General features: G+C 46.7%; 1 protein-coding gene across 4 annotated transcripts in view; it reads right to left on the bottom strand.

Moving 5' to 3' along the window:
* CRYL1 (crystallin lambda 1) overlaps positions 1-13,683 on the bottom strand; it is a 267,981-nt gene that overhangs the window by 195,001 nt on the left and 59,297 nt on the right. For 2 of the 4 annotated variants that reach the window (XM_073583059.1, XM_073583058.1), the window contains exon 2: positions 5,790-5,897. The exons of 1 other annotated variant lie outside the window; for it this stretch is intronic. In XM_073583059.1, the coding sequence (XP_073439160.1) occupies positions 5,790-5,872 (83 nt within the window). In that variant the 5' untranslated portion in view covers positions 5,873-5,897. Of the gene's footprint in view, positions 1-1,170; positions 1,212-5,789; positions 5,898-13,683 lie in introns of those variants that run through there. One more of the 4 variants, XM_073583061.1, reaches the window with a different exon arrangement.

The raw sequence follows: 13,683 nt of genomic DNA, 5'->3' as shown, positions 1-13,683 counted from the left end.
AAGTGAGTACAGAAAGAATTCCACAGCACATCACACCCATGTCACATATTTGTTTAAAGGAGGTGTTTCAGGGCAAAGAGAACTCAGTTCCGGCCCACAGCAAAGGGCCCTGGACCCCCCTTCAAATGTTTGTGAAGTTATTGACCTGCTATCTATTGTACATAGTTCCCATCAAGTTTTAAGTAAAAGACTGTTTATTTTCGGGTGGTGGTCTCCACCATTGAACAGTTCAACAACCGGTCCTGACCAGCCAAAGATACTGGCATCATGTGTCCGGCAAAGGCGTAGGTCCCACATAGACGAACCCCACACACTCAGCCAGGACCATCATCTTCATGCAGCATGCCGAGGAGTAAGAAACAAGTAATAATTCTATTATCAAATGGGACAGCATTACACTTAGGTGTACACCACAAGCAGACAGTAGATATTAGAAAAAGAAAAGAAAATAGGAATATGTAATTAAAATTTAACTTTTATTCCATATAAATTTAAGACAATTTTAAAATATTTTCTTACATCCAATTAGGATGTATAGTATCTTGGGTCACAATGTGATGTTATAACCAGTGTGACTCACTAAATCCTGGTTAGTGATAGATGTCGGTAAATAAAATTTAGTCAAATGGGATTCTTAACTATTGTCCCTTTGAATTATTAGTCAAATTAATTCCCATATTATATAAGGTGCCGAGTCTTATGACAATAGGATGAGAATTGATCTTAATGGATGAAAACAATAAAAAAAATACATATATTTGGTATCACGTGTTTGTAAAAGTCTGATCTAAAAGTATAAAATAAATTAATCCAATCGGCAAATGGTGTAACGAAAAAAATCGAAATGCCAGAATTACATTTTCTGTTAGCCATAACATTGCAATAAAATGCAATAAGAGGTGACCAAAACATTGTATCTACCCAAAAATGGTATCAGTAAAAATGTAAACTCAGGGAGTAAAATATAAGTTAACACACAGCCACAGAAAATGGAAATGCTATGGCTCATGGAAAATGGTGACAAAAGCAAATTTCTTTCTATCATTCATCTTTGCAGCATATATAATGGTATTTAACTCTTTCCAGCAACTTCACTGAATCCTGCATGTGTCCAACCTCTATCATTCATCTTTGCAGCATATATAATGGTATATAGTTATTTCAACTCACCCTGCTTGTCCCCTGCTATTGAGGTCAAGTTTGATTGATTGCTAACGAGTAGGGAGAGAAAAAAAAAAAAAAAGGAAGATCTTAGAAGTGGCCTTCTATAAATTCAGAGCTAGCCTGGGGAAGGCATTTATGCAGGGGTGGCATTTATGTACATGTAATCAAAGTACATGTATCTAAGTACGCTGGCAGTTATAACATGGCAGTTGGACAGGAGACAGGTAAGACAAATAAATAAATCTATTCCCTGTACATTTGGACTACCACAAATATTTACCATATGCATTTGTATAACTTATATCCTGGCCGCTGCATTTACACACATCCACCGCCCTGGTATTAACTCTCTACACTCCGTCCATATTGGCCCCTCACTCCTTTCCTCTCCTATGTATAGCACTCACGCTCTTTTCACATTACTAAATTGCACAGATCCATTCAGTCCCACCATTCAACATAAGAGACGCTCTCACAAATCACTTAACCATCTGCTCACTCTTTCTATCCTCCTTCTCCTAGTCGCAGGAGACATTGCTCCCAACCCTGGTCCCCCATGTTATAGAAAGTCAAACCCCTCAACTGCTACACTCAGAAACCCCTCTAATCTTATTAATATTCCCTGCATGCCATCTGTCTCTCTTAATTGTGCACTTTGGAATTCTCGCTCAGTGTGTAACAAACTCTCCTTCACTCATGACTTTTTCCTTTCTAATTCTCTTAACCTCCTGGCTCTTACTGAAACCTGGATCCAGCAGTCAGACACTACCGCTGCTGCTGCTCTTTCATACGGGGGACTACACTTCGATCATACCCCAAGATCAGAAAATAGAGCAGGTGGAGGCGTTGGTCTGCTCCTATCATCAAAATGTACCTTTCAGGTTCTCCCTCAAGTACCCTCACTTGTCTTTCCTTCTTTTGAGGTCCATGCCGTCAGACTCTACACCCCCTTCTCCATGCGAGTGGACGTGGTATATCGTCCTCCCGGCCCCTCCCATCAGTTCCTGGATCATTTTGTCACTTGGCTTCCACATTTTCTCTCCTGTGACATCCCTACCCTCATCATGGGCGATTTCAACATCCCCATTGCTCTTCCCCTCTCCCCATCTGCTACTCACCTTTTATCTCTAACCTCCTCGTTTGGCCTTTTGCAGCTTACTAATTCTCCAACGCATGAAGACAGGAACTCCCTCGACTTGGTCTTCTCTCGGCTTTGTGCAGTGGATGATTTTGCAAACTCCCCTCTCCCGCTCTCTGACCACAACCTTCTTTCATTCTCTATCAAGAACTGCCAGGCTGCTCAGGTCACCTCCACTGTCCATATTTATAGAAACATACAGGCCATTAACACCCAGAAACTTATGAAAAACTTGCAGTCTTCATTGGCCCCTATCTCCTCCCTTTCATGTCCTGATTCTGCATTGAAGCATTACAATGAAACACTTCAAAGTGCCCTGAATGAATTTGCTCCTCCTATACATAGAACACCACAACACAGATGGCGACAATTCTGGCACACCCTGCAAACACGTTTCCTGCAGCGGTGCTCCAGGTGCGTCGAACGTCTGTGGAGAAAATCCAACCTACCTGAAGATTTCATCCATTATAAGTTTATGCTTCGAACATACAACACTGCCCTTCACCTCTCAAAACAAACCTATTTCAACACCCTCATAACTTCACTGTCCAATAACCCTAAATGTCTCTTTGACACTTTACATTCTCTACTCAACCCAAGAGTACAGGCCCCTACCACGGAGCTTCGAGCTGACGATCTGGCCAATTACTTCAAAGAAAAAATTGACCAGATCCGACAGGAAATTATCTCCCAATCACCTCATACCATGCACTGTCCTCCCTCCCCCACTGCATTTAGCTCACTCTCTGACTTTGAACCAGTCACAGAAGAAGAAGTAAGCAGGCTCCTTGCATCTTCCCGCCCAACCACTTGCACCAGTGACCCATTTCCGTCACATCTACTCCAGACCCTTTCCCCTGCTGTCACCCCTCGCCTAACTAAAATATTTAACATCTCTCTCTCTTCTGGTATCTTTCCCTCCTCATTTAAGCATGTCATCATACATCCACTACTTAAAAAACCATCCCTCAACCAAAACTGTGCCGCTAACTATAGACCTGTTTCTAATCTTCCCTTCTTCTCTAAACTCCTGGAACGCCTGTCCACTCCCGTCTTATCCGCTATCTCTCAGAAAACTCTCTTCTCGACCCTCTACAATCTGGTTTCCGCTCTTTACATTCTACTGAAACTGCTCTCACTAAAGTGTCTGATGATCTACTAACAGCTAAATCAAATGGTCATTACTCCATGCTTATTCTCTTGGATCTCTCTGCAGCATTCGACACTGTGGATCATCAGCTCCTCTTCACTATGCTCCGTTCCATTGGCCTCAAGGACACCGTTCTCTCCTGGTTCTCCTCCTATCTTTCTGACCGCTCCTTTACTGTATCTTTTGCTGGCTCCTCCTCCTCTCATCTTCCCCTTACTGTTGGGGTTCCTCAAGGATCAGTCCTAGGCCCCCTCCTCTTCTCTTTGTATACTGCCCCTATTGGTCAAACAATCAGTAGATTTGGTTTCCAGTACCATCTCTATGCTGACGAAACCCAATTATACGCTTCTCCTGACATCACGCCAGCCTTTCTAGAAAACACCGGCAATTGTCTAAACGCTGTGTCTAACATCATGTCCTCACTATATCTGAAACTGAACCTGTCAAAGACTGAACTACTTGTGTTTCCTCCCGCTACTAATGTACCTATACCCGACATTGCCATTTCCGTGTGTGGTTCTACTATTACTCCCCAGCAACATGCCCGCTGTCTTGGGGTTATACTTGACTCCGAGCTTTCCTTTGTCCCCCACATCTGATCACTGGCTCGCTCTTGTTATCTGCACCTCAAGAACATTTCTAGAATTCGACCTTTTCTTACTTTTGACTCTGCAAAAACTCTGACTGCTTCTCTTATTCATTCTCATCTCAACTATTGTAACTCCCTTCTAATCGGTCTCCCTCTTACCAAACTCTCCCCTCTCCAATCTGTCTTGAATGCAGCTGCCAGGATCATATTCCTCGACAATCGTTACACTGATGCCTCTACCTTGTGCCAGTCATTACACTGGCTACCCATCCACTACAGAATCCAGTACAAACTTATTACCCTCACCCACAAAGCTCTTCATTGCTCAGCACCACCCTACATCTCCTCCCTTGTTTCAGTATACCATCCTACCCGCGCCCTCCATTCTGCTGATGACCTGAGGTTAGCATCCTCAATAATCAGAACCTCCCACTCCCGTCTTCAAGACTATACACGTGCTGCGCCAATTCTTTGGAATGCACTTCCCAGGTCAATACGATTAGTCCCCAATCCCCACAATTTTAAGCGTGCCCTGAAAACTCATTTATTCAGACTGGCCTACCGCCTCAACACATTAACCTAATCTATCCCTATGTGGCACAGCCAAAAGTTTTTTACCATAACCAGGTTCCCTGCATCATGTTCCCACATGCTTTATGCATCCATTAGCCCTCTGCATCCGTACTGTTACACACTTAACATTATGGCTGGTTCATACAATCAGGGCAACTGTTACCACCCACCTTTCGTGTCTTCCCTTTTTTTTTTTTTTTCCTCATAGATTGTAAGCTTGTGAGCAGGGCCCTCATTCCTCTTGGTATCTGTTATGATCTATGTGATTATTGTTATGCTGTAGTGTATATTGTCTGTACAAGTCCCCTCTGAAATGTAAAGTGCTGCGGATTATGTCAGCGCTATAGAAATAAAATTTATTATTATTATTATTCTTTTTTTTTTGTTTGTTTGTTTTTTTTTACAAACTTCAGAATTTTTTTTTTACCACTTAAATAAAAGAAAACTATACATGTTTGGTATGTGTGTACTCATACTGACCTGGACAATCACAAAGACTGGTCAGTTTTACCATATAGTGAACATTCTAAATAAAAAAAAAAAACAATCATGAAATTGCAATTTTTTTGCAGTTTCAACGCACTGGGAATTTTTTTCCTGCTTTAAAGTGTATCACATGATAAAATGAATGGTGTCATTCAAAACTACAACTCGTGCAGCAAAAAACAAGCCCTCATACGGTTATCTGGATGGAAAAATTTAAAAGTTATGGCTCTTGGAAAAAGGAGAGGAAAAAACAAAAACAAAAAAAACAGAAATCGCCCTGTCGTGAAAGAGTTAAAGATGAGGTGAAATGACACACTGTCCTCTAAAAGTCATAAAATTCACTAATCTTAGTTAAAAGCAATATCCTATTCCGTTTTAGCCAACAGTTCCACAGACATACGTTACCGCTGCGTAATTGGCCTCTTCCAAGGGGAAGAAAACAGGCTCTCTCTTGGAGGTAACCACCCTATAAGCGGACCCCCACTAATCTGACATTGATAACCACCATTCTGATAATGATTACCTACATAAGGATATCTCATCCATATACTGTAGCAATCCAACACCCCTTTAATTTACAGAAGCTGTTTAGTAGGTTTCTGTTCACTTGGTTCATTCTGTTTATTTGACTTATGATTAGATAGCAAAGTCTGTCTCTAGTATTTATAAAATCCCAAATTCTATCATACCGTATATCCTCCAGAGCGGCAGTGACTTGTTCTTTCACAATATCATAAAGTCTGACTTTAAAGCCACCACTTGCAAACACCATAGCCCAGCTGCGACCAATGAGACCACTGAAAAGGAAAAAAAAAAGTTAGTAAGAATTTTCATATATTATATAAATTTTGGACTTACTGTATGTTAAGACTATGTTCCCATTGAACCTATTTATAATAGAGTCATGTGATCTGGGGCGCCGCCTCATTGGTTGTTGTAGCGGCAGCGCAGAGGATCCCGGGAACACGGGGTATGTCTCCTGCCTGCAATACCTTCATCACCCATCTCTCCTGAACCCCAATCAATCACCCCTGTATGTTTCTTATCAATGCTTTATCTGTCCTTTTAGATCTGACCATTTGGTTATTTTTTTTTTTTCTCTGAGTTCTAATTAATCGTCTCATGTGTCTGACCAGTCTCCCTACTGCTCCTCCCTCCTTCTGATCACACCTGGCTTGTTTGATGTGCAATTGACTTCTTATAAATTCAGACTCTAAGGTCTGTCTGACCTCGGTCTGTCTTTCCAAGGATGTCGTCTAAGGATAATATCTGAAATAATGCCTGAAATGAGCCTCAAGTGACCAGAAGCTACAACAAAATGCTGCATTTAAATGTACTAAGTTTCTTTTGCCTTCAAAATTACTCTTACAATGATGACATACGCTGTAACTGTTTTGGCTCCTTTAATCCACATTCTCCTTCGCTATCCACAAACCCCAGCACCCGCTAACCAAATAGTAATCTCTCCTTCCCTCTTGCCTCCCCATCTGACCTCCTCAGCTGACCTGCTCCTCAACCTCAGAGCTCTCCTAATAAAATACAAAACAAGCCACCCACCCTCCTTCTCCACATGCTCTCCCTCTCTCTGCTTCTCCTCACTGCTGGCGACATATCTCCCAACCCTGGACCCCCATAGTGTGACGTCTGCCTGCGGTCTGGGCTGCAGCCGGACAACACCCCGAGAAACACTGATACCCTTTACCCCTATACAGGGATCTGGATTTATAGCAGAGCCCAGGAGTTGCTGTCTGAATAGGAGCAAAGACCAGAGCAGGACGGTCGCCAGAAAGGTGTTCCAACACAGGACACAAAGGTAATGATATCTGAGACTAAACCAGTCAGGCAGAAATGGTATAAGCACGGTAGACAGAAGCAAAGACAGATACCAGGTCGAAGCCAGAGTCATAAACCAGGAGAGTAGCAGAGGTACCGAATCGTTAGACAGAAGCAGAGTCAGAATCCAGGCCGAAGTCAGTGTCATAAACCAGGAGAGTCGCAGAGGTACAGAATCGTTAGGCAGAAGAAGAGTCAGAATCCAGGCCGAAGTCAGAGTCATAAACCAGGAGAGTCGCAGAGGTACAGAATCGTTAGGCAGAAGAAGAGTCAGAATCCAGGCCGAAGTCAGTGTCATAAACCAGGAGAGTCGCAGAGGTACAGAATCGTTAGGCAGAAGAAGGGTCAGAAGTCCAGGCAAAAGTCAGAGTCAGTCAACAGTAATTCACACAGTAACACGCAGGGGAACCAAGAATATATCCGGCGGCCTGCAAGAGCAGTCCCAAGGTATTTGAGGGATCAGGTCATCCCTTACAGGCCCGTGGCCTGATGATGTCATCCGGACCGCCCCCAGGACCAGGCTGGATGGTAACGCACCAGCCCCTTCATGACTGACCGAGGAGCGAAGCCTGCGTCCAGCGGACGCCTGCGCAGGAGCCTCATGACTAACGCCGCCACCACTCGGGGTTGAAGCACAACGCCTCCCAGAGACCAAGGCCGAGACTGCAGGCCACGGGTCAGACGGTGATAGGACAGTCCGGCGCCTCCTAGTGGTCGAGGCCGGAACAGCAGGCCCTGAGTCTGACGGTGATGTGATAGTCCGGCGCCTCCTACTGGCCGAGGCCGGAACAGTAGGCCCTGAGTCTGACGGTGATGTGATAGTCCGGCGCCTCCTACTGGCCGAGGCCGGGACAGCAGGCCCTGAGTCTGGCGGTGCCGTGACACATAGCTCATACCTCCCATTACTACCCCCTTCTATCGTTCCCAAACCAACACAAACACCAGAAATCTTTCCCACCTCAAATCCGTGCCCTCTGACAACCACCACCCTGTTCCCACTCTCTGGATCACTCTGGAATGCCCGCTCCGTCTGCAATAAACTCCATGTGATTCATGACCTCTTTACCTCTCATAACTTTTCCTTCCTTGGCCTCACCGAAACATGGCTGACACCCTCCGACACCACCTCCGCTGCTGCGCTATGTTACGGCGGCCTCCACTTTACCCACACTCCTCGCCCTGGCAACAGACATGGCGGAGGAGTGGGCCTTCTCCTTTCTTCCAACTGCACCTTCAGCCCAATCCCACCTCTTCCCTCCCTTGTCCTCCCCTCTTTTGAAGTCCACTCCATCCGCATCTACTCTCCCTTCAACCTCCAAGTCACAGTCATATACCGACCTCCAGGCCCGACCACTTCTTTATTGACCAATTCTCTACCTGGCTCCTTCACTTTCTCTCTGCTGACATTCCCACCATCATCATGGGTGACTTCAACATCCCCATTGACACCCACCAGTCGGCAGCCTCTAAACTTCTGTCTCTTACTTCATCCTTTGGACTTACTCAGTGGTCCTCCTCAGCCACCCACACAGATGGACATACATTAGACCTGGTCTTCACCCGCCTCTGCTCTCTTTCTAACTTCACCACCTCCCCTCTCCCTTTATCTGACCATCATCTACTCACTTTCTCATCCCTGTCCTCCTCACCTGTCAGCCGCGTCCAGCAGCATGCGCACCAACGCAGAAACCTTGCACATCTAGACACTCGCACACTCTCTGACTCTATTCTACCACTGTCCTCCATAGCTTCACTCCACGACACTGACACTGCCACTAGTTTCTACAATGCCACTCTTGCATCAGCCATCGACTCAGTCGCCCCTGTCATGCATAACAGAGTGCGACGAACCAATAGACAACCCTGGCACAATAACACCACTAAAAAGCTTCGGCAAGCATCCAGAATTGCAGAACAGCGCTGGAAGAAAACACATTTGCAAGACGACTTCACTGCACTCAAACAAGCAACAACTCACCGCTGCTAAACAGGCCTTCTTTACATCCCTTGTATCTTCCTTATTCCACAACCTCAAACAGTTGTTCAATACTTTTAACTCCCTCCTCCGCCCACCACTGCCCCCTCCGACTTCCCTAATCTCTGCCGAGGACTTTGCCGCACACTTCAAAAACAAGATAAACCAAACACGGCAAGTCTTTATTGCCCAACCACCTCAACCCCTTTGTATACCAGACCAATGCCCAAACCCCATAAGTTCTCTCTCCAACATCACTGAAGAGGAGCTTAATCCCCTCTTCTCCAAATCACACCTCACAACCTGTGCAATTGACCCCATCCCATCACACCTCCTCCCCAACCTTACCACCACACTTATCCCATCCCTAACCCACCTCTTCAACTTATCACTAACTTCTGGTACCTTCCCTTCTGCTTTCAAACATGCCACAATCACACCTATCCTTAAAAAGCCAACCCTCGATCCAACAGTCACGTCCAGCTATCGCCCAATATCGCTGCTCCCATTCGCTTCTAAACTCCTGGAGCAGCATGTCCACACTGAACTTTCCTCCCACATCTCATCTAACTTGCTCTTTGACAATCTACAATCTGGATTCCGCCCCCATCATTCCACTGAGACAGCCCTGACCAAAATTACCAACGACCTACATACAGCCAACGCTAACGGACAATACTCTATACTCCTGCTTCTAGACCTGTCTGTCAGAGACACCGCACTGAGCCAGTGCGCGTGCCCTGAGTAAAGCGAAAGCGTGCTCAAAGCTACCTGTGGAGCGGGCAGCAACCGAATAGATGCGTACTTCAGAGCCGCAGCACCTGAAGCACGTGACTGCTAGAGGCGTGGCCTAAACTCCACAGAGCTAGGAGCTGCAAGACAATTCCTAGCAGAGTAACTGCGAGACAAAGTTACCAAGGGGCATAGACAGGGAGAATAGTCAGGACATAGCCAATGAGTCACACACAGAGATAGCTGCAAGGTACCAGAGGGGCGAGCAGAGAGTAGTCAGGTCACAGGCAATGAGTCATACACAGATAGCTGCAAGGTACCAGAGGGGCGAGCAGAGAGTAGTCAGGTCACAGGCAATGAGTCATACACAGATAGCTGCAAGGTACAAGAGGGGCGAGCAGAGAGTAGTCAGGTCACAGGCAATGAGTCATACACAGATAATAACGCAGTACAAAAACAACAGGCAAACTCACAACGGGAAACAGAATCTGGTCAGAACCATATAAACAAGCTATAGCAACAAACAGGCACACGGGGGTCAGCACACTAGGCCAAAGGCAAAAGTGTAAGGCCTCTTTCACACATCAGGTTTTCGCCGTCAGGCGCGATCCGGCGCTTTTGACAGAAACCGGATCCGGCGAAATGCAATGCCGGATCCGGTTTCCCCCCCATTGACTTGCATTTGCGCCGGATCGCGCCGGATGGCCATGCGTTTCATCCGGTTTTCGCCGGATCCGGCAATGTGTCGCGATCCGGCGTCTGGAAAAAATGGCTACTGTAACGTTTTTTGTCTCCGGCGAAAAAGCCGGACACGCCGGATCCGGCGCGTCCGGCTTTTTCACACAATGAAAGCCTATGAGCGCCGCAATGCGCCGGATCCGGCGAAAGCCGGATCCGGCGGCCGGATCCGGTTTTTTGGTCTGAGCATGCTCAGTAGCTCTGCCCACAAGACATATATAAAAGCAAGACAGTGGGACCCACAGCCACACCCAACATGCCACCCAAGAAAGCAACCAAGCGAAGCAGGAGAAGGCAGGAGACCACTGCAGCACCATCAGCACCACAACCACCCCAAATGGAGCAGCAAATGCAACATGCTGAGGAGGGGAGGCCAGCAGCAGATGAGAGACGGTAATTATCAAATCCCCCATTCCTCCAAACTAGGGCTATTGAATATCAAGATATTCATTGGCCCTTTGTTTCTCTTTATTCAACAGCCGCCCAATAGATGCAGCAGCAGCAGCAGCAATGGCAGCAGCTGGAACACCACCCACAGGCATGGAGTGTGGCCACCAGGAAGACAGCACATCATCTTCTGGGAGCCCTCCCTCGCATCGTCAGCGTTTGACGGTAAGTTTTTATTTCCAAAATCCATCTTCTCTGTAATATATGTCTATTCATTGCCTTTTATTTCAAAACAGGATTCACAAGATGAAGAGGAGCTCCCAGAAGAAGAAGGAAGGGGTGGACAGACACCTGGAGTGGGCTCACAATTGGTAAGTTTTTTGCATCAAACGCAGAAACACAACATCACACTACACACAACACATAGAAAACAATGTTCTGCAGACCACACACAGCAAACAAATGCCTACATCCAAAGACATAACATTTTTTGTTTTCTTCTCTAGTCTTCCCAATCTGGTGCTCGGCCAAGAGGTCCTCGCAGTGCCTCCCAGGGTCGTCGGCGACAGCAACGCGGCGGTCACCAGCGTGTAAGTATAAATATTTTTGCTTTGTTTTTTTGCACTTTCTATTTCATTTCTTATGTGGAGGCTAATTATGTTATTTTTGTCTTTTTCTTTAACAGCCTTCACAGCGTGCTCCCGACTCTGACGGTGAGGATGGAGGACTCGATGTGGACCACCTCATCGATCTCGTCCGAGAAAGGGAGCCGCTCTGGAATATGGCTGACCGCCGCCACGCTGACCTTATCGTTACCCGACGACTCTGGGAGGAAATCTGTTCGCTCCTTGTGGGCCGCTGGGAGGACCTCGATGTTCGGGCCCAGATTACAGAGCGTAAGTATATACAGTACCGGTTGCTTGATGTAAACCAGTGTTTCCCGAACTCCAGTCCTCGTGGTCCCCACGGATCATGTGTTCAGGATTTCTATTTACTATGGAAATCCTGAAAACATGACCCCTGGGGACCATGAGGACTGGAGTTTGGGAAACACTGATGTTGTATACTAACCACTCCTTTCTCGTTTCAGGGAACAGAATTGTGAATCGGTGGCGGTCTGTGAGGGATCGTTTCAAGAAGGAGTTCAATAAAGAGATGCGGGCCCCGAGTGGATCTGGAGGACGCAGGAGCAAGTACAAGTACGCAGAAGCCCTGTCGTTCCTCCGGGAAACAATGGTCACCAGAAGGTAAATATTACACACCACATGTGAAAAAAAATGTTAGATGTAAATTTTTTTTTCAGCCAGGGCCATACCATGTCAGTATTTTAATTGTTTTTTTTTCTCTTTATTCCACAGCACGGTGAGCAGCACTTGGGAGCCTGCACGATTGGACCCTTCTGAGGCGATCCATGAGGAGACCGGCACCGAGGGACACTTCGACCGCCCCGGTACATCTGCACCTTCCCAGCCTTACCACACATTCGACCCATCTGTCCCATCCACCAGCACAGGAGCATCGTGGCCGCCTACATTACATGAAGCTGCTGGTGAGGAGATCGCTTTCCCTTTACCCCACCCTTCTGCCCCTGCCACCTCTAGTACACCTGCGGGTACTGGGCGGCAGCGGCAGAGGGGTTAGGAAAAGACTTATGCGCCAGAGTTCTTGCATCTGAATGCATCTTTCCAGAACTGTCTAAAAGTCTTGTCAGAGCAAATCTCCGCAGGCTATCAGCAGATCAACTCCAGCATTCTGGAGGTGAAGACACTTCTGCAAACCATGCATTCAGAAGCAAGAACTTCGCCAAACCACACCTTTTTCAGGTCTGTTGTGGAGCGCATGGAAACGCTCTCTCCTGCCCAGCAGATGCATGTAATGCATTCATGCCACGCTGCTCTCCAGCAAGTTACCTCCCAACCTCCTCCTCCCACCACAGTAGTTCCTCCACCTGCACCCCCTCCAGCCACTTTCCATCCTCTCCCTCCTATTACATCTACACCCCCTCCAGCCACTTTCCATCCTCCCCCTCCTATTACATCTACACCCCCTCCAGCCACTTTCCATCCTCCCCCCTCCTATTACATACCATCCACCTCCCCAGCACCATCCACCTCCCCAGCACCATCCACCTCCCCAGCACCATCCACCTCCCCAGCACCAGCAACCTCCCCAGCACCAGCAACCTCCCCAGCACCAGCAACCTCCCCAGTACCAGCAACCTCCCCAGTACCAGCAACCTCCCCAGTACCTGCAAACTCCCCAGTACCAGCAACCTCACCAGTACCAGACATCTCCCCACTTCCAGCAACCTGCCCCGTACCAGACATCTCCCCACTTCCAGCAACCTGCCCCGTACCAGACATCTCCCCACTTCCAGCAACCTGCCCCGTACCAGACATCTCCCCACTTCCAGCAACCTGCCCCGTACCAAACTCCTTCCCCATACAACTTGCCATCAACATCTTCTGCTCCTACAGTCCCTGCCCAACCCTCCACTCCACCACCCACCACCTCTTCTGCTTCCCACATGTCCACCCATTCTGTAGTTTTTTCCACACCTTCACCTCTAACTGTTCCTTCCCCACCACGATCCCAGTCCTCTCTCCACACTCCCAGTGTCGAAGTGTCCCGCAGCCCCTACAGCAGTATTTCCACCACACACTACACAGATTTATAATGTGTGTATTTAAATAAAAATGACCAGTTTTATGGTTTCAGTTTTATAGTTTCAAAGTTTTATTAAACAAGTTTATTAAATTTTTAAAAAAGTTTACTAAAAAAACATTTTTCAATAAAAGTTAAATTATTTTACACTGGTTGTCTGTCATTTCTTTCTGCGGCGAAAAAGGTTAAATACAGGGTATTTAAAAGGTGAAATGGTATTCAAAACTAGGTATATAACTGTGGGTAAATTTTAG

The sequence above is a fragment of the Dendrobates tinctorius genome, unplaced genomic scaffold, assembly GCF_039654945.1.
Source record: "Dendrobates tinctorius isolate UK_male_01 unplaced genomic scaffold, ASM3965494v1 ptg000075l, whole genome shotgun sequence".
Taxonomy (NCBI): Eukaryota; Metazoa; Chordata; class Amphibia; order Anura; family Dendrobatidae; genus Dendrobates; species Dendrobates tinctorius.
This window is presented reverse-complemented; position numbering and strand designations above follow the sequence as displayed.